Source organism: Pleurodeles waltl, chromosome 7, assembly GCF_031143425.1.
Source record: "Pleurodeles waltl isolate 20211129_DDA chromosome 7, aPleWal1.hap1.20221129, whole genome shotgun sequence".
Classification (NCBI taxonomy): domain Eukaryota; kingdom Metazoa; phylum Chordata; class Amphibia; order Caudata; family Salamandridae; genus Pleurodeles; species Pleurodeles waltl.
The window spans coordinates 866,988,782-867,010,155 of record NC_090446.1 but is presented as its reverse complement, the minus strand read 5'-3'; the positions used below and the strand labels follow the sequence as shown (position 1 = coordinate 867,010,155).

At 44.1% G+C, this 21,374-nt stretch overlaps 1 protein-coding gene across 2 annotated transcripts in view; it reads right to left on the bottom strand.

Moving 5' to 3' along the window:
• The window catches only part of LOC138245657 (protocadherin-10-like), a 216,801-nt gene that overhangs the window by 73,162 nt on the left and 122,265 nt on the right, over window positions 1–21,374 (bottom strand). Inside the window, exon 2 of one of the 2 annotated variants that reach the window (XM_069199404.1) lies at window positions 2,867–2,925. The exons of the other annotated variant lie outside the window; for it this stretch is intronic. Within the exon in view, the coding sequence (XP_069055505.1) occupies window positions 2,867–2,925 (59 nt within the window). The remainder of the gene's footprint in view (window positions 1–2,866; window positions 2,926–21,374) is intronic. 2 annotated transcript variants of the gene reach the window in all.

Genomic DNA, 21,374 nt, shown 5'->3' with positions numbered 1-21,374 from the left:
AGAATGTGGTAGGTTTTAGGACAGATCATGGTAGCTTTTCAGGTTTAGGGTGGGGGTGGGGTTTGGGGTAGTGTTTAAGACAGGATACGGTAGGGTTTAGGGCAGTGTGGGGTATTTTTTAGGACAGGGAGGGGTAGGTTTTAGGACATGGAGGGGTAGCTTTTACGGAGTAGGGTGGGGAGAGTGTCAGGGTAATTTTTGGGACAGGGCGGGTTAGGAAAGGGTGGAGTGCTTCTTAGGACAGGGTAGAGTTTAGGGCTGGGGCAGGGGGTTGGGGTAGTTTTCAGGACAGAATGTGGTAGGTTTTAGGACAGAGCATGGTAGCTTTTCAGGTTTAGGGTGGGGGTGGGGTTTGGGGTAGTTTTTAGGACAGGACAGGGTAGGTTTTAGGGTTTAGGGTGGGGGCGGAGGTTCAGGGTATTTTTTATGACAGGGTGGGGTAGTTTTTAGGACAGAGTACGTTTTAGCGTTTAGGGCGAGGAGGTCAGGGGGGGATGTATCACACAACCACGCATGGCATTACCAAATATATCTTTACTAAGCATGCTTTTACAATCAAATTTGTTGTAAAGGTATCCGTGGTAAGGGCATGTGTAGTTAAGATACTGTCAGTGTTCCAGCCGCATTGTTAAGCAATGCGTGGTTCTGTCGTACAACCGTCATGGAGTGGTAATAGGCTTCCAACATGCAACACCCTCTACCCCCACCAATCCTGCCCCATAATGAAAATGTCCCTGATTCTTTGTGAAATCATGATCTGATTTTGTTGAATACACAGTAGTTAATATTATTACTCTTTCTCAACATTATATGTTTGTTATGATTACAGGTTAGTATTGTTTTCTTCATAATGTGGGCCTCAGTTTTGTTTATATAGTATTGAGACTGTTTAGCTTGAACTGCGTTGCTGCTCTTTTCAGAATGGGACTCTTTTGAGGTTTATGATTTTTCCTCCCTTAGATTCTCAATAAAGACCTGCTCTCTTCACAGTTTTGTCCCGCTATGATCACTTATTACTCAAGTCAGGTTCTGCTGTGGCTGCTCACTTACAGCTGTTTGTTGGAACACAGTAGGGCCCCGATGACGTAATATGTAGCTATATCAATCTCTAAAGCTTTGAATATTGTTGGGCATTGATGTACTAAATTATGTGCTGCTGCACCTTCCAATTACAGAACTGCAAGAGTACTCACCTCCTTGTCTTTAAATGAATCTTTGTTTCCTAGTCATAGACTGTAAAGGAATTTATGATTTCTAGTGAGATTGCAACTAGAGGCCGGGGATACATTTTGCTCCTCTTGCGGAGTTGGCAGAATTTTGGTCACTGTGGGTTACTCTTGTAATGCAGATTCTAGCCAAATTTTGGTGGAGTTTTTTCTCGCACTCAGCTCACCGATAGTAAGTTGGAGAGCATGAGCTAGAATTGTGGTCCCCTGGGGTGATTTTTGGGTGCTAGAAGGCCACCCAGCGATTGCAACCACTTGTAGCGAGAAAGCTGCATTTTGAGTAGAAAATCTACTCAAGTGGCAGCAAAATCAACTGGAGCAGCAGTGCCCTCTGGCGTGCTGCGTGGTGCTGATTTTTCAGTGAGAGATGAGCTCTCTGTGCTAAAAATCAGCGTGGGCAGTGCGAAATGCCAATTCCCACCCATTCGTGGAACTCTGCGGAATCTCGCTGAAAGTCCACGAGTTATCCCCACCCCTAATTGCAACAGACCCTTGCCCCTTTACATTTTACTGAAGTTGGGAGGAAGTGTCTAACCATAATTGTCCCCTCTCCCCACCTGTGCCTTATAAAAAGGATTTCTCTTTACACGGCCATAAATCTAAAAGTAAAAAACTTGACTTAGCATAATATATATTTGGAGAAGATGTTCCAATTTTGAGAGATTACCAAAGGATGCCATAAATACACCAACAAATCTCTGACAGGTGTCGATCTTCTGGAGTACTCAATGTTCAGAATTCCATCAGGGGGAAGCCTCCTTGTATTTAAAAAGTAACACTGAACATGTCACTTTTTATTTCACGGTTAAAATCAAAACATGTTTGCAGTTGGTCATAAGAGGGTGTCACCTGACACTTCAGACAGGATGGACTTAATTGGATCCACAGGATGGACCTAATTGGATCAGGATCACATCAATTCGCTTAAAGTTAATCTCTGACTGCAGTGGCACAGTAGACAAAAAATAGGCCAAGCAATTGCCAGAAGATGAGACTAATGCAACTGTTCAATCAGCCATTGATTTGCTTTTCTAAAACATTTACTGACACGCACATAAATCTGAGAATATGGGAGTGTTCTGTCCTCATCCCAACCTCGGAAAGCTACATATTACTCCTACCTATAATAAGAGATCACTGGTGTGCATTTCCATTGGGTCAAACTATGTGCATGAGGTATATAAATACCTACAAACAATTTGTATCTGTGGGTATTAGCATACCTTTGCAGGGTATCCCACATGGAAATGGCTGCAATCTTACACCTAATCCTAAACTGGTAAATGCTAAAATATGTTATGCTGGTAGGATTTCTGCATTCCTGAGAAGACATTCCGATTGCATTATTCCACAAATCCTGTCTCAGTGAATCAGGATTAGGATTTTTCATATAAAAAGTGCAGTTTTAGAGCCCGAAAATTCAATTTAGTCCCCAAGAAACTTCTGTGAATCAGACAATATGACACAATCTAAATAAATACCACTTACCCATGACCCTTAGAACCTTTTTGTCTGCATCTTTCACTAGAAACAGATACCACAAATGAATATGCTCAGCGATGGCCAGAAATATAGGGTCAAATGCCAGGATTCTATCACAATCAAAATGACTTTTTTAAGTAGCCATTTATAAATTGTACCTTTTAAGTGTGGATTTCTGAATCTTCGGTGGTAACCAGTCGGTGTTAGGATGTTTGAGCTATAAAAGAAAAGTTAATTAATACATAGTGTGTATTTTAGGTAGCAATTCTTCTCCTTTTATCATGTGCATAATTATTTACAGCTTTATAAAGATTGCATTATATTTGGATGTTTAACATACTCTTCACATTTGTAACTTAAATTAACAGTTAATATTAAATTAGAAAAATTACTTTCCGCTTTCTCCATATTTGCAAATTACAGAGCAATATTAAACGCCAGCGACAAACAAATAAAACAGAAAGGATCTAAAAGCAGGATTGCTTAGGCCTCAGCACTTTCATATCTGTGGTTTGAAAGGCTTTTGCAGATATTGGAAAGCGATCTATTCTTCTTCTCCATAATGAGTCTTTTAGCAGGTCTGTCATAAGGAGAAGGCACAGAGGCATTATTCCGGGGGTCCTTGCTTGTCAAGGTTCCGCTGTCATACTGTAGGAGGGTGGCCTGGCTTGTAGTGGGTACCAAGGGGTACTTACACTCTGTACCAGGTCCAGTTATCCCTTATTAGTGTAGAAGAGGTGTTTCTAGCAGCTTAGGCTGATAGAAGGTAGCTATAGCAGAGCAGCTTAGGCTGAACTAGGAGACATGCAAAGCTCCTACTATACCACTGGTGTCATATGCACAATATCATAAGAAAACGCAATACACAGATATACTAAAAATAAAGGTACTTTATTTTTATGACAATATGCCAAAAGTATCTCAGTGAGTACCCTCAGTATGAGGATGCCAAATATACACAAGATATATGTACACAATACCAAAAATATGCAGTAATAGCAAAAGGAAGTAATGCAAGCAATGTAAAGTTACAGTAGATTGCAATAGGAGCACATAGGTATAGGGGCAACACAAACCATATACTCCAAAAGTGGAATGCGAACCACGAATGGACCCCAAACCTATGTGAGCTTGTAGAGGGTCGCTGGGACTGTAAGAAAACACTGAGGGTTAGAAAAATAGCCCACCCCAAGACCCTGAAAAGTAGGTGTAAAGTGCACCTATAACCCCCAGAGAGCACAGAAGTCGTGATAGGGGGTTTCTGCAAGGAAGTCCAACACCAGCAATGCAACAACAGTGGATTTCCGGACCTGAGTACCTGTGAAACAAGGGGACCAAGTCCAAGAGTCGTGACAATGTCGAGAGTGGGCAGATGCCCAGGAAATGCCAGCGGAGGGTGCAAAGAAGCTGCCACTGGATGGAAGAAGCTTTGGTTTCTGCAAGAACGAAGAGGACTAGGAACTTCCCCTTTGGAGGATAGATGTCCCACGTCGTGAAGAAGCTTGCAGAGTGTTCCCACGCAGAAAGACTGCAAACAAGCCTTGCTAGCTACAAGGGTTGTGGTTAGGGTTTTTGGGTGCTGCTGTGGCCCAGGAGGGACCAGGATGTCGCCACTTGGATGAGGAGACAGAGGGGGTGCCCAGCAAGTCAGGGAGCCCTCCCAGAAGCAGGCAGCACCCGCAGAAGTACCGGAACAGGCACTTGGAAGAGGAGTGAACCGGAGTCCACCCAAAGTCAGAAAAGGGAGTCCCACGACGCCGGAGGACAACTCAGAAGGTTGTGCACTGCAGGTTAGAGTGTCAGGGACCCAGGCTTGGCTGTGCATGAAGGAAATCCTGGAAGAGTGCACAGGAGCCGGAGCAGCTGCAAATCATGCGGTACCCAGCAATGCAGTCTAGCGTGGGGAGGCAAGGACTTACCTCCGCCAAACTTGGACTGAAGAGTCACTGGACTGTGGGAGTCACTTGGACAGAGTTGCTGAGTTCCAGGGACCACGCTCGTCATGCTGAGAGGGGACCCAAAGGACCGGTGATGCAGTCTTTTGTTGCCTTCGGATGCAGGGGGAAGATTCCGTCGACCCACGGGAGATTTCTTCAGAGCTCCTGGTGCAGAAAGGAGGCAGGCTACCCCCAGAGCATGCACCACCAGGAAACAGGCGAGAAAGCCGGCAGGATGAAGCGATACAAGGTTGCAGTAGTCGTCTTTGCTACTTTGTTGCGGTTTTGCAGGCGTCCTGAGCAGTCAGCGGTCGATCCTTTGGCAGAAGGTGAAGAGAGAGATGCAGAGGAACTCTGGTGACCTCTTGCATTCGTTATCTGAAGAATTCCCCAAAGCAGAGACCCTAAATAGCCAGAAAAGGAGGTTTGGCTACCTAGGGAGGAGGATAGGCTAGTAACACAGGTAAGAGCCTATCAGAAGGAGGCTCTGACATCACCTGCTGGCCCTGGCCACTCAGACCAGTCCAGTGTGCCAGCAAACCTCTGAATCCAAGATGGCAGAGGTCTGGGGCACGCTGGAGGAGCTCTAGGCACCTCCCCTGGGAGGTGCAGGTCAGGGGAGTGGTCACTCCCCTTTCCTTTGTCCAGTTTCGCGCCAGAGCAGGGCTGGGGGATCCCTGAACCGGTGTAGACTGGCTTATGCAGAGATGGGCCCCCTCTGTGCCTATCAAAGCATTTCCAGAGGCTGGGGGAGTCTACTCCTCCGCCGCGCTGACACCTTTTTCCAAAGGGAGAGGGTGCAACACCCTCTCTCTGAGGAAGTCCTTTGTTCTGCCTTCCTGGGCCAGGCCTGGCTGGATCCCAGGAGGGCAGAAACCTGTCTGAGGGGTTGGCAGCAGCAGCAGCTGCAGTAAAACCCCGGGAAAAGGCAGTTTGGCAGTACCTGGGCCTGTGCTAGAGATTCAGGGGATCATGGAATTGTCTCCCCAATGCCAGAATGGCATTGGGGTGGCAATTCCATGATCTTAGACATGTTACATGGCCATGTTCGGAGTTACCATTGTGACGCTATACATAGGTAGTGACCTATGTATAGTGCACGCGTGAAATGGTGTCCCCGCACTCACAAAGTCCGGGGAATTTGCCCTGAACGATGTGGGGGCACCTTGGCTAGTGCCAGGGTGTCCACACACTAAGTAACTTTGCACCCAACCTTCACCAGGTGAAGGTTAGACATATAGGTGACTTATAAGTTACTTAAGTGCAGTGGTAAATGGCTGTGAAATAACGTGGATGTTATTTCACTCAGGCTGCAGTGGCAGGCCTGTGTAAGAATTGTCAGAGCTCCCTATGGGTGGCAAAAGAAATGCTGCAGCCCATAGGGATCTCCTGGAACCCCAATACCCTGGGTACCTCAGTACCATATACTAGGGAATTATAAGGGTGTTCCAGTATGCCAATGTGAATTGGTGAAATTGGTCACTAGCCTGTTGGTGACAATTTAGAAAGCAGAGAGAGCATAACCACTGAGGTTCTGATTAGCAGAGCCTCAGTGAGACAGTTAGTCATCACACAGGGAACACATACAGGGCACACTTATGAGCACTGGGGCCCTGGCTGGCAGGGTCCCAGTGACACATACACTAAAACAACATATATACAGTGAAATATGGGGGTAACATGCCAGGCAAGATGGTACTTTCCTACACATACGGCAAAATGTATTTATGGATTTAGAAAGCAGCGCCTCCCCCTGTTTTTATTAATCGTGAGCTAGCTAAGGTGGTGACCAATTGATGGTGACAGATACTAGAGCTGTAGTGTTTCTTCCCTCCAAGTTGTTTTTAATAGGTATATTCAAAATGTAATTTCTCCTAACATAACTACGACCACCTAGTCGGGCCCCATTTTGTGCTGTAGATTCAGACTCCTCAAAACTTCAGATTTTTAAGTTTTGGGCAACACCGATTTAGTCAAGGCTTAGGATACACAAATATTCATGTAATTCAGCAACTTAGCATTGATGACTTTTAACTTTTTTCAGGTGCAAGATCTCTAGTCTTTTGTTTATGCTTGAGATATATAGTAGCTGACATGTCGACAAGTTGCATCAGCTGCTACATATTAAAAAATTGATGGGTTTCGAAGAGAAGATGACTGTAAAAGAACTGGTGCAAGATGCAAGAAATTATAAAGAAATATATATAAATACAGTATATATATATATATATTAAGGAGTGCTGCAGCAAATTATTTGGATGTTTCAATTATTGTGTGAATGGTCAGCCCTCATGCCAGCACCAGCTGATGGGCGTGCCAATTCCCAAGACTGCATATCTCCCTCTCTCTCTCTATGTATATGTATATGTATGTGTTTATATATATATATATATATATCAATGTGTTAACGTCATATTGCAATGAAAAGTTCTACAGGGAAAGAATAATCTGCAGGCATATGCATGTAATGTTGAAGTCACAGATTCAAATCTTTACTGGACAAATGGTAACTCCCTTCACACTTAATGTACACTGTATCATTGTCCAGTTTAATGATACTCAATTTATCAATCTCAGAAATGTCTGTCTTGTCCTTGCTCTGATCTTTGACCTGCAGAGTTTTTACATTGTACCGTGTGCCTTTGCAGGTTTATTAAACCACTGCGCTATCATATTCAGATTTCCACTTATGACCTGGTAGGCGGGCTAGCGCACACACACATGTACACACACATATCAACCCTTGCAGCTTCTACTGGAACCATCCCATGAAGCTATTCTATTTTAACTACAGTGAACTGCAGGACATATACATGCATATGGAGTGGGCATCTTCAGCTTCTATGATTGGATTCTGTGATCTTCCACCCAGAGTATGTATTGTTATCATGTTCAGTGCGGAGCACAGAAGCACAGCAGAAAAACATGGGAAAACATCTATTGCTCCTTGTTTATGAACTATGCTGGCTGCAGCTAAAGCATCATTATGCAGATTTGCTGAGTTGAAGTATGTGATGTATACAGTGCAATTTGAGGAAAAACAAATGTGTGGACCTCTTCTATTTCAGCACTCTACACTGAGATCCTGATGCAGCCCCATTGGCCACATCATGAAAAGGTGTGCTGGTGCAGATACGTGAGCCTGTTTTTAGGGTATTTCACTCTTTAAAGTGTGTATACTTAACTCTGAAATGATCTGTGTTTCTGAAAGAGCTGCGGAAATAGAGAGAGACAACAACTGCTTCCTCTTTCCAAATCTACAGCCCTATCTTCAGCTCATGCTCTAAACCATATTTTTGGAGTTAAGTGTATGAGGTCTGCAGGGCAATGTCCTAAAAGGAAGCGCACAGCTAAGCTTTGCACAAGCACACCTGTTGGCATCCCTGATCTCTGTAACAGAGATGGAAAGCCATTAGCTGAGGTATATATAGTCAGCCCCATGTGCAAGGTAATTTTATGAGACACTTCATACACAACATAATGAAGCAATAACAACAATAGTAATAATAATAGTTATAATAATAATAATAATGTAACTCTACAGTATATACCACTTCATACAACACGTTTGCTGTTTCTATGCGTTGTACACAGTATGATTACCACAAATGTATTGGTACTTACATATGAATGCCTCTGCCACTGCCCTTCCTGCTATTCCTTGCGAGTCACCAATTGTAAAATCAGATGCAGTATGTGGTCTGTGCAAACTGAGGCATTTTCTCACAGGTGAAGGTCACGCTCGAGACAGAAGGAGATGACGCACAGTTTGCTGAATGTTAGACACGGGCACTGAGCTTTGGAGAAATTGTCCAATTCCCTTTCATGTCATTCTGCCTGTGGGTGAAACCTACCCATTTTGAATTACCAAACTCACGGAGTGCGCACAGCTCCTTGCAGAAAGAACATTAATGAACCTAGCCTTGTGCTGTAGAATTGCTATAGAAGTGGATGGGCTGTGTTGCCTTGTCTGTCCCTTTTATCGTTCTGCATCCCTCACTCTAACTTTACCTCCCATGGCCTATCCCTTGCTTTCCCTCACACAAATACATTTGTTCCAGAGCTCCCAAATGAATTCGAAACATCCCGAAATCATTTCCAGAATTTCTTGGGGAAATAAAGCTAGATGCTTGGCAAATGTCAATAAGGTTTCTCTAACATTAAAAAATAAATCACACAGCTATGTGTTTGTACAATTCCTCATCCCTCATATCCGACATCCCTCTGTTCTTATTCTTCATCCCTCAAGTCTCTTTCTACTGTTTTCTTTCCCCATTGCTCAACCTTCAACACTCAGTCCTTACTTATCAGTCCATACATCTAATTCATCACTCCTCACTTCGCAAGCTAATGCATCAACCCACAATCACTCCTTCAATCCTTATCACCCATTTCTCATCCCTAACTCTTCATCCCTCAGTTCCCATCCCTCACTCCTTATCCACTACTTTTCATCCCTCACTCCTCGTGTATTACTAACTATCCCTCGATGATCACTCTTCTCTTGTCCCTGACACCATAGACTCCTCATCAATTATTGATCAATCGCTCTCTTCACTTCAGAGGAGCTGAGTGAAATGGAAATGTTAAGCTGCCTTAAATGTAGAGCCTCCTGTCCATTTTCTTATTTCCACATGAATAAATATATATTATTTTCTTTAGTGTGTGTGTTACAAACTTTTTACATCTGTTTACAAAGGTGTATTCTCACAGTAATGTGATATACATCTTTTAACTCATATTTTGAAAGTCAAGTAAATGGTATCATTCTCATAACAAACATGTGTGCACACATGATCGCTTAACGGTAACTGCATGGTCGTGGCTGCTGAGGTGCAGCCAAAATGTATTACTATGCTTTCCAAGGTGGTAAACCTGGCATCCTTGTCATGGTTCTCCTCTAACTTTTTTAATTCAGCCATCCTGATTTGCGGACTTTGTTTTTGCTGCCTCTAGGACTTTGTGCACTTTATTACTGCTAACCAGTGCTTGTGCTCTCTCCTTAACTCATGGTAGAATTAGCGTGCACCCAATTGGCCTAATTAAATTACTTGAAAATCCCTAGTAAAGTGGTACTACCTATGCCCAAGACCTGTAAATTAAATGCTACTAGTCGGCCTATAGCAGTGATTGTGCCGCCCACTTAAGTAGCCCTTTAAACATCTCAGGCCTGCCACTGTGTGCACTTTTAAACTGCCATTTTATCCTGGCAAAATAAACCTTTTGTTAGACACAAACATTCCTTTTTAATACATATATGTCACCCCTGGGGTAGGCCCTGAACAGCCTAGAAGGCAGGGTGCAATGTATTTAAAAAGTAGGACAAGTATGTTTACTTTTTACTTGTCCTAGTGCTAAATAAAATCCTAAATATGTTTGTCACTGCTGCAAGGCCTACCTCATCCAAAACACAACATTGGAGTTACCCTATTACAATTAATTAGCTGTAACTTCCAATTTAGAGCAAACGAACAGGGCAAGTTTGTTGTCTAAATAATTGTAATTAACAGCCGCCTTTAATGGTGTAGTCAGTTTTGTAATCACAACTCTGAAAATGACACTTTTTGAAAGTTGGGCTTTTCCTTGTCCTAACCATTTGGAGCCTGCAGCCTGATACTGGGTTACATGGCTTAGTGAAGCTGGCAGTTGCTCTTTATGTATTTCTCCCGGACAGTGAGACAAAGGGAAGATAAGTGTTGGCAGGATGGGCTACACCAAATTAACGAGGGAGAGGAGCTGTCACTTACCACACTTACACTTTACGAAGGTCATGCCTGAACACACTCAGAGAGGGTTTGACTAGTAGAAACTTCCAGAACCACCTCCTACTTCAAAGTGGGCACCAAGTATAAATAAAGGACTGAGCAGCCCCACAAAGGGCTTGACACTCATCTTTTGTGACCCTAGGCAAGTTGGGGTCAGGACAGTGAGGAATGGGATGCCTGACACCCTTGGGGGTAGAAACCTCTATAAGCATCTTCCACATCGAAGTACGGACCAGGTAAAAGTATTGAACCTCAGACCCCAGTTCTTCTGTACACTTCTGTACCTGTGGACTCTGCCAGGAAGAAGGACTGCTATACTGCTAAAAGTAATGCAACTCTGCTGGGCTGCTCCTCTAAAGGACTGTTACCTTGCTGTGTTGGCCTGCTGCCCTTGTACCTTGGTGAGAAGGAATTGACTTGCATCTCTAAACCCTAGAACCCCAGAGCGACTTCAAGGGCTAATTGGCTGCCCTCATGATCAGAAGCCTCAGGGACCTAACAGGGTTCCAACAACCTTGAACTCAGTTCCTGGACTCTGCCATCTGTGAGTCTTGCCCACACAGGAGATGCCATCTCACTCCTAGACCCTTGGAAGTGGGCCTGATGGTACCTGCCAAGCCGCCCATGGATCCAGCAGAACTGATGCATCTCCTCCATGACCCATCTCCAGCAGAACTGGCACATCACCTTTGCTGCTCGACGCATTGCCCTCAGAACTGATGTTGCACAGACTTCCCTGATGCAAGGACTTTGCCTTGCCACCGCAGCTTATCGGAGCCAACGCATCCCCACACAAGGACATCACCTTGCCCAACTTAGCCTTCAGAACTGTCGCAGTGCAATACATCGCCTGCCAGGACGTCACATTGCACTTCATGGCCCTCCAGAACCGGTGCTGTGAGGTGCAGCTCCTCACCCAGACTTCGCATCACCTCTGCTGCGTGATGCATACTCAACACGGTACTCTGCATCTCTTCAAAACCAGGATTAAGGTACTGTGGGCTCAACTGGGCCAGCGCTCTATTATGGTTGGCCTGAACTTGTGACTTTGTCTATGCCCAGTGCTTTTTGACACCATTTTCACAGAAATCTTTAAACTTGCACATCTCCGGTTTTACTGTTTGGGGTTTTGTTCTGTTGGTCTTGATTTATATATTAAAATTTACTCTTTTCCCAAATTGGTGTGGGATGTTTCTTGTGTTGTGTTTAGGCCTGGGTGGATTTCGCGGAGTTCTGAGAAAAAAACTCCACTCCATGTCACTTCACAGACTTTTTCGGAACTCACTTCCAAACTCTGCCGGCAGAGCAGATTTCTTCACCCACCCCTAGTTGTGTTTTCATTTTTTTACTGTTTGAAGTGCTGCATAAATATTTTACACATTGCCTCTAAGTTAAGCCTGACAGCTCTGTGCCAAGGTACCAGAGGGTTGAGCACAGGTTAATTTGAGGTTTGCTTGTGACTTCGCTCTAACAAGGCTTGTGGGTCCTGCTTGAGTAAGATTTCACCCCCCTCATCCAGTAACCCAATTTTAGACACAGGTGTACAGGTGGGATGGTGTGCCTGATTAGCATGTGTCTAGAGAGAGAGGAGTGAGCGAACAAAGAGAAAGACTCTCACTGGATTCAGATGTTTGGAAAACCTGTTCAGTGAAAATAATTTCAGGACTACAATCGTAGCCAATATCTCAATGCACTAGATTTGTTTCTGTATTACAGAATATGCAGTGCTTTCAGGATGTTGTTGACAGTTTCTGGTCGAACGAGATCCTTTCATTTTATTTTCAAATTTGATACAAAACATTAGTCTTAAACATATTATTTTCAGATTGTATGGATTGGCCTTGCACAGTAGATCTCTAGATGTGACTAGAACTCATCAGAAATGGCAGCATGAAATCAATTGCGCTATATCTGATGGACAATATTTGTTTTGCTGTTCAGCAATCAAAAACATTTCCCATACTCATACAGTTCAAATGTATACAAAGATTCTACTATGCTCCATGCCCACTAAACTCCATAGATACTGTCTCAGAGAGGTTGCGAGATGCTATAGATGCCAGGAAGAGGTGAATTATTTTATGCATGTATCCTGGCAGTGTCCTGGTATACAAATATTTTGAAGAAATGTATTCTCTGAATTAGGTAAAATAATAGACATCAGAATATACCTTAAACCTCTAATTACTTGGATATGTAAAATATATGGATGTTTCGGTCAGGAAATACACTGCACTGCACTTTTACTAGTAAAAATACTAATTAAAATGAAATGGGGCACGTGCTCTCTCCCCAACATAAATATTCGGGTCCTGAGACCTCATATGTTGTAATAATGCATCAGATATTTTAAGCTTGGCACCGAGATTCAGACCTAGATATAGGCGGGCATCATTGCAACCATACTTGGCACTCTGTGCTCTTGATATTGCTGGGATGCGGGTCGATGACGATGAAAATTAACTAATTAAGCGCTTTAAAATAAATTGCACTTCTCCTTAGACGCAGCTTTAAAAAATGGGGTCGTTCATGAAATATTTAGGTTACTATCTGACTAGAGTGGTAATCACGTGTGTTTTAAAGGCTGCGAATATGTCACGTCAATTAACTTTCAATTTCTTATCTTACCTATCTTTTCCCCCACTTTTTCACATTCGATATATGATTGTAATATAGACTTTAACTATGCTGTAGAAACGTTGTATTTAATTATCTTTTTTGTTCACGTTTAATTGATCTTGCACTTGTACGTTTTGTTGACTTCAGCTAACCGTTTCCTATTATGATTTCAGGTGCACAGGTCACGTGACATTTAGCAATTTGAATCCATTGCCATGTGAGGCGTTTCTTGTTAACTAAACAGGAGGCAAAGGCAATGTGACGTCCCGGCCGCTACCCTTAGAATTTTAGTGAACTGATGTCATGCTCTAAGTCATGGGCTCCGGCAAATTGTTTCAATAACTCAACGGGATCTTCATATTAGCTCTGCAGGTAAGTCAGAAAGATGGGAAACCTACAGACAGTCTTTAACTAAAGAATGACCTTCGTTTATTTTTGCTGCATTTCATTGCTTATGGGAATACTAGCACCCCCATTCTAAGACTTTACACAACTCCCACAAGAATATAGCTGCCTTCCTTTATTTATGTACAGCAGGCACTAGGAACATGATGAAACAAACTACAAGCACTGGGGAGAGGGCTACTTACTAAGGGAAAATGTGGACATTGAGGAGTGTCATGGGCATTGACTGATTACTTTATGAAGAAAAAAATAAATGCACTAAAATCTTTCTCTTTTGTGTGATGTCCCTTAATAATTTTAATTTTTCATTTATCTAGTAATGGTTCTATTTTCAGCACCGTGTTAGGGATTGTATGTGTAACAGATGAGCAGAGTCATTTTCTCCATGAATCACCGGGGTTCTCATTCTTAAAAAATGGGCACATTTATTTGGTATGTGTGACACCTTCCGTGTCCAATTTTAGTATTGTCTTACAATGTTTATAACCACTTTTGCTACAATGTTGATATTTACAAGGCAAGCAAAGTTGTACTGATTCATTGATTATAATCAGAAAAAAGAAACATTTACTACTTTGAAGACACACTAAAGAAAGGGACAGAGTAAATCTGTACAACAGACGGGTTTAAATTCAGTTAAAGACGAGGATGCGATCTACAGGACGCTCATCTGCTTTTGATCATTTAGACCCTCTTTACAAAGAGCCAGTAAGGGCCGATTGTGGCGGTAATGGTAATTACAAGGCAAGGAAATAATGGATATTGTAACAGGCCACTCACATTGCGGGTTTTAGGGGCTTAGAACTATTTGGTGTCTTCTATATAGAAGCAGGTTCTGAAGCAATTTGAATATAATTATTAAAGTACAGCAGCATTTTATTTTTTGATTATTGGTAAATTATTTCCAAGAATGGGTGTCTTTTCTGGGTGCAGTTACTAGCATCAGTACTTTTCCTAGAGAGGGATGAGTGAGGAGGGGGCTTTAGGAATAGGGAAGGAGGATAAGAAATTAAACTGAGGCATGAGGAGTGAGGGACGGTGATGCCATGAAATGGTCGGGGTTATGTAAATTTTTGGAAACACCATTTGCCGATTTACTCATCACTTCTTAAGTGAGAAGGAGGGCTGATCAGTGAGGTATGAGGAGTGAGGTATGAAGAGTGAGGTATGTGGAATAGATAAGGACTGAGGAGTGAGGACCGAGCGATGAAGTGTGAGAGATAAGAAGTGAAGGGTGGTGACTGAGGGGTGAGTAACAAGGACTGAGGACTCCGTAATGAGGAGTGGGAAATGAAAGATGCGGAATAAGGGATATGGGATGAGGACTGAGGCAGGAGAGGTGAGAAGAACGGACAGAGGGATGAAGACTGAGAGAGAGCAAGTGAAGGACGATTCGTGAGGAAGGAGGAGTGGTGGGAAGAAATAATCAGTGAAGGGTGAGAAATAGATGGGGAGTGCTAGCGCAGGTGTTTTAATAAAAATGCTTAATGAGTGTTTATGTATTTTGAATAATAAGTTTATGTAGAAAATGTAATATATCGTAGTAGAATAATGCACGCATTTAAAAATGTGATCACAAAGAATGGCCACCAATGTTAACGAAGCGTACTAATCAATGATTAAATATTATGAAATGTTGAATGTATATTAGACTAATGCAGTAATATGTCATAGTAAGGGTTATGCAGTAAGCATTAGCTTTATTAATTTGTAGGCCTTAACTTTGTGAGTGTCTTGGCCTAGTTGCCAGTCCTCATATAAAAGCTATATTTTTTAGTGTTTAGTAAAAAATGCTGACCAAGTGAATTAAACGATGAAATGTCTATTGTATTGTTTAAATATGCTCATAACAGAAGCGTTCCGTGTGAACCAACTGCTAGGAGATTATGTTTTTTCTAATGCAACATTTTATGTATAATGTGTGAGAGACTAACTTTCCCAGGACAAGAACAATGAAGATACTGACTAGAGTAGAAGCTGCAACAATATTGTTACCTGACAAGCCGGATGATGAGGACATCGCAAGACGAACCAATCAACAATATGAGAACAGAGAAATATTAGAATTGATAGATTTGGGATAATAAATTTATTGGACAGAGTTGTGAACACCTGATTAACTTGCCAATAGGGAATTAGGGGATAGTTTAGGTGACTTTAATATAACAATGCTGCAGAGGGAGAAGAGATTCAGATATTCTGACGTTCTGCCATTGTCCTTATTCTTTCTGACCAAGAGGTTATTACTCTCTTATGCGAGACGTGCTAACTTTAAATGCTTAATGACTTTGCCCTTTTATAATTCTGATGCCGAAATCTGATGCTTTGCTGATTGACTGATGTCCTGCTGAGAAAGACTGATTCTGCTTTTCTGATCAACCCTGAGGATAGGTATATTCCGAATTATGATTACTATGCATATTTGCTTTTCTTTCTAGGTACCAACTGCGCTGTTTTGATCGAGCAATAGTTAGATGTTTTTCTAAATTTGTGTTACTAAATTGTTTTGCAGGAAGCCCAACATGCTGATGCTAATTTGATGTTAGTTAAGGATTCTCACTAGTGACTTATGATAACAGGGACTAATGTTTGGTGGATTTCTCTTCTGAACTTCATGTACTTCATTTCATTGACGCAGTTGACTTTGCTATTAATTTACACCATAACTTCAGAATGTGTTGTAATTCAAGCGTTGATTAAGTTACATTTCTTCTAGCTTTGGACTACCAGTGTTGTTCCTGTATGTGTTTCATCTGATTTTGAGATTAATCTAAATGATCTTAGCATTGTTAATATAGGAAAATAAACATTCTAAACTTTTTCTAAAGGTGTGATTTATTCATGACTTAAAGGTCATGGTGCGTGATAATTACTGACTCCATTGATTATTGATTTTATTGATTACTAATGATTGTTGATTATTGTGTATTCATTATTGATTATGTACTGGATCTATGGTAAGAACATCTTAATTGCGAGTCAAAAGGTTAATCGACCTATTCGCATCCCCTTCTGTGTTTACTTATTAAGGTCCGGCGCGCTAACAGGAGTGAAGAGTGATGTCTAAGTAGTGATGGAGGAGAAATGGTGGGTGAGAAAGGAAGAGTGAGGAATGAGGGTTAAGGTGCAAGGAAACAGAGTGGGGGAAAGGGTGGAGCAATAGAATCCCCTGGAAAAACGTTTTGCCCATCCCTACCCATGTGCGTGTTATTGAGCATAAACCAGGTTTAATATGAATGAGCATATGTTAGTTCAATGTATTTTATTACATGTACGTCATTAGCATGCCCCCTTTTGTTTGGAGCTGAGGACGAGACAGGTTCAAAACACTCCTTTGGGTTAAAGCAGTGAAAAAAGGTACCTTCTCCAAATTCAAGTTGCCCCTTGGAGATTTGTATAACATACATTGTGCGTTCTGCAACCTTTTGAAAAGAATGGGCATGCATTTAGAAACCAACATGTTTTCCAACAGAACAAAAACACGGAAAACCTGTTCGTTCAACAAATTTTTAAAACTGCCGGTTGCCTTGCCCACAGAAGCACTTAGAGGCCAAACTATAGAAATAAGCAGGCAGTGCCATCGTCCTTCATCATTGCACGCATTTGTTGAATATTAGACTTGAAAATATTTTATTGCAAGCATTAATCACTGCATTCTCTTCCCCTTCATTCAGCTCTATAAACTGGGCAGGGTGATTTTTTTTCTGTACCATTTCAGAGAGCTCTTATCTGCCGCATAAAAGGTTGCTGCACCGCCAGTCTCTCAATTTTGCCAGTCGTTCAATAGTAAACACGCTCCCCTGGTGCCAGCAACCTTTGGAAACAATGCTATCGCACGGGCACCAGCGACTCCAGTCCCTGCAGCTTTAAAAAAAGCTATGTTTAAAGTGCCAGTGCCTAAGAAAATAAGAAAAAAATGTCTCTGCTCTCAGCTCCTGCAGCAGAAGGTGGGCATTCCTTCATGGGTTTTCGCAGAGAAATGTTGCATTCAAAATTAGATTTCTTGATTTTAGTATGTTCAAGGCAAACGCATTACACAAATTCCTAAACTTCTAAAAAAAACAAAATATTAGAAAAAGGCTGTGAAAGGGGGAAGGTCAATATTGGGATGATCAAGAGGATTGCATCATTTATATTGTATCGTATTTCCAAGCATCGACAAAGAAGCTGTGTGGTAATTCCCCCTTAAGGACACCCAATCCATGGTTCTGAAAATCACTTTGTGATTGTAAAATAGCAAGTAAATATCATACATTTGAAAAGTCAAACAAGAGAAGAAAATAAGCCTGAAATAGAAGTAGCACAAAGACGGTATTGTACCTTTATGCCTCACACCTTTGCGAAATAAAAAAAAAATAGTCATAACTATAACACACTGTTACCCACTCCACAACGCCAGTGTACAGTACAGGCACAGAAACATAGGCCACGCAGGACAACGACATCACGAAAATGTGAAGAGATTGCCCTTGGGAGTGGTCGGTTACTCCCCTGTGGCCCTTCTGCTAGGCTCCCCCACAGCATCCAGCCTAAGAGGCGAAGCAAAAAGGCTAGAGAAGATAAAGACAACGTCCAGTGTGACCCTTGTCAGGCTCACCCCTTCACACAGCTACCACACGGACACATTTGCATTAGATAGTAGACGTCTAAAACGCTCCTCATTTATAAGGAGACTCAAATATATACCTATCTTAATCTATTGTTCCCTTTTCATTTTACTTGCCATATTCCACACATTTCTCTTTCTTAGCAAAACACAATTTCAGCATTCTGAAATGCCCCACTTCCTCACCAATACCACTGCTCTCCCATCTCTGGCTAGTCTCTCCTATTTCAGTCTCCTCCTCCCCTAATTTCACCTTGTCTTGCCCCCACTATTCTTCTCCTACTTCCTTCATCAAGCCCAGCCCCACTAACGTGCCAGGAGTCTCTTTACTCCATTGCAGCCTTGGAGTACTGTTGGAAGCTGGGTCATTGGTTGTGTGGCCTGCACAAGTAATGAGTCCGCACATGACTGCCACTGGGAACCAAACACCCCATTGTAGCGCTTGACTCTCATAGGGTAGCATTGCAGAGCAGTCCAAGGCTTACTCAAGGGAGGTGGTGTGGGTTAGTAATCCCCATTCACAAGCACATAAGTGTGACTCTCAAAAAATGATTGTCCAGTCTGTGCTTTTTCTTTTGATAAAGTAAAAGTACATTTATTATTCACACACACTACTCAATACTATGCAACAATGTTCAAATATACACAAAGTAAAGGAATCACTCTGGGAAAACATTGTGTAATCTCTCATGCCTCCTCAAGGGAGAATATATCCCGGTGTCCCCCCTGTGACATTTTAACATTTGACAGTATTGAACATTTGACAGTAAGACAAAATGAATACATCTACATTTATAATTAAATATTTCCATCTTGCCAAGAAGTGGCTGTCAGGGTCATTATTCAAATTCGCATAATCAGGAAACATATAGGACCATAATCAAGCAATTTAACCATTAAGATTACTTTTGGATTATTCCTCATTGACCATAGAATAAGTTCGATACATTGGGTAATACCAGCATACACCTCTAGAAAACACCATCCCACAAGTTGGAACAAAAGTTCACATAAGCTTGTGCTCTAAACACAGGTCGAACCCTTGGGGGGTTATCATTCATTTGCGACATTCAACAAAACGATGTTGGGGGGAGGCTGCGTTGCTCCTGCAGCTCCCCCTGTCTCTGGGCATGTACTTGCTTGGTGGTGGCCCCATCTCCCTGGGACCACCACACGCTGGTTTATGTGTCCAAACTGCGGCCCCTACCCCGCAAAGCATGCTGGGGCAGCCGCATAGGAGATGAGCGGCTGTGCTGCTGCGCTGGGAGAGCCACTGTGCAGGCAGAGCTGACATTCCTCCAGGGGGGTGCCCGGTCCCACCCGGACACCTCCTCACCTGGCAGGTGCTCCCTCGTTGGAGGGCGGCCCAGGGAGCTCACCCCTGGCCGCCCCACCAGCTCCCCGCATGGCCAGCACCTCCGGGTGCTGCAGCGGGAGCCGGCCTGCTCTGTGTGGTCTGCCCGCTCCAGCGGGCAGACGCAGGAAGGAACGTGGCCGGACGGGCTGCTTGGGGGAGTGCAGCAGCACTCCCCCCTTCCTTCCGGCAGCTTCGGGGCCCCGGGATGAGGCCTGGGGCCCCTTTGGGCATTCTACATGGGGGCGCGATGGCGTCTTCTGCTGGGGGCCCCAGGACGGTGCTCCCCAGCTTCTGCTTCTCAACCGGCTCTAACCCAGCCGGTGGCCATCTGGTGGGAGTGCGCGACGGCGCCCCCCCACTCCTCGGTCTTCACGAGGCCCCGGGATGGGGTCCTGGGCCCCAACCTCGCATCTTCGCGGGGAGCGCGACGGCGCTCCCCGGCCTTGCTTCACCGCAGGGGGCCCCGGGATAAGGTCCAGGGTCCCTTCCCACTGCAGCAGGGGGGTGCGCGATGGCAACCCCCCATCAGATCAAAATATGCCAGGCTTCACGGGGGTCCGGGCCCCTTCCTCATCTGAGAGGGGGAGTGTGACGGTACTCCCCTTGCTCCTCTTCCTCCTGGGGTAGCCCCCAGGCCCTGGCCCACCCCGGAGGCACAGTCTTGAGCAGCTGAGGAGCCCCACGTGCTTCATAGCTGCTTTTCCAAAGGTCGCCATCCTTTTTCCTGTGATATCTCGGGCCCCCAAGGGCCAATTTTCATCATTCTTGTGACGTTTCGCTCCTGGTGACAAGCCCTTGACAAGGAGCACTCTCCTTAGGCCTCCTGGCTTCGAAGGGTCCCAGATCCTAGGGAGCCAGTCCCACTGACTTCTTGCACCAGCCTTTCCTCTGGGTTCCCTCTTTTCCTTCTGGGCTGCGTGGTCTCCTTGCACTAGCCCAGTCTGTCCCCCAACAAGTCCTCTTGCCTGGCCCTGGCATTCACCTCACTGGCCTGGAATCCTTCAGGGGCAGAGTCCCTGCCCCAAGGGCAGTCAGGAGGTTCTTCCTTCCAGTTATCCATGACGCCCGTCTGCAGTCCCAGTGTTCAGCAATGAAACACAGCCAAGAGAGAGAGCTCTCCCCTGTGCAGGACCTTTCAAGTGGGGGTGGAAGTGTCCAGCATGTCTGTACCTCTGGCCTATCCAGATGTGCCACATCACTTCCTAGCCCCCGTCCCCTCCCTCTTGCACAGTCTTCTGGGATAGCTCAAAATGGCATCCTCCAGGAGTTAGTTGCCACATGTGCTCTGAAAGTCTCAGCCCCTCCTCACTGACATTCCTCGCAGGGCCTCTCGAGCCTGCTCCTGGCACGGAATGATAGCTGGCTGATTGATGCAAGGCCCTGCTCAAGCAACTGGACAGAGCAGTAACTGGCCCTAATCCTGAGCTGAGTCAGAGAAAGATGACATTCCTAGATGACCCATAAGTTGTACGACTATGCTCTTGTAACCTACTGCATCATTCTTTTCCTACCGGTTACAGTGTACTTTGGTGTGACCTTGGTCTCGGTGGACCCCAGAGAACTGGAGTTGCACCCTAGGCCCCCCTTTCCCATTGACATTTAATGGTGTATCGCTACAATGCAAATACCTTAGGCACACTGACATTGGCATCGAAATGAGTGTCCCTACAGTGAAAAGACAGTAAGCACATTGACTCTCCCTCACATGTGTACACCCCTCTCATGAGACCTACTCCAGCTCACCACCCACTCTGCATAGTTCCTCCTGCACCAGGATTACCTAAGCGCAGTTCTTGGGATGCGCACACCAGGAATCCTCCTCCCACAGCCCTCACATGGGTGCACATCCAGGCGCACCCATGATCACATGTAACCTGCTCGGGGCCTCCTGCCCTGGCTGTGCCACAGCAGCCTTTCCTTAGCACTGCGGCACCGGCGGTAAACACGCGCAGTCCATTTTATCATGTGTTTACTGTG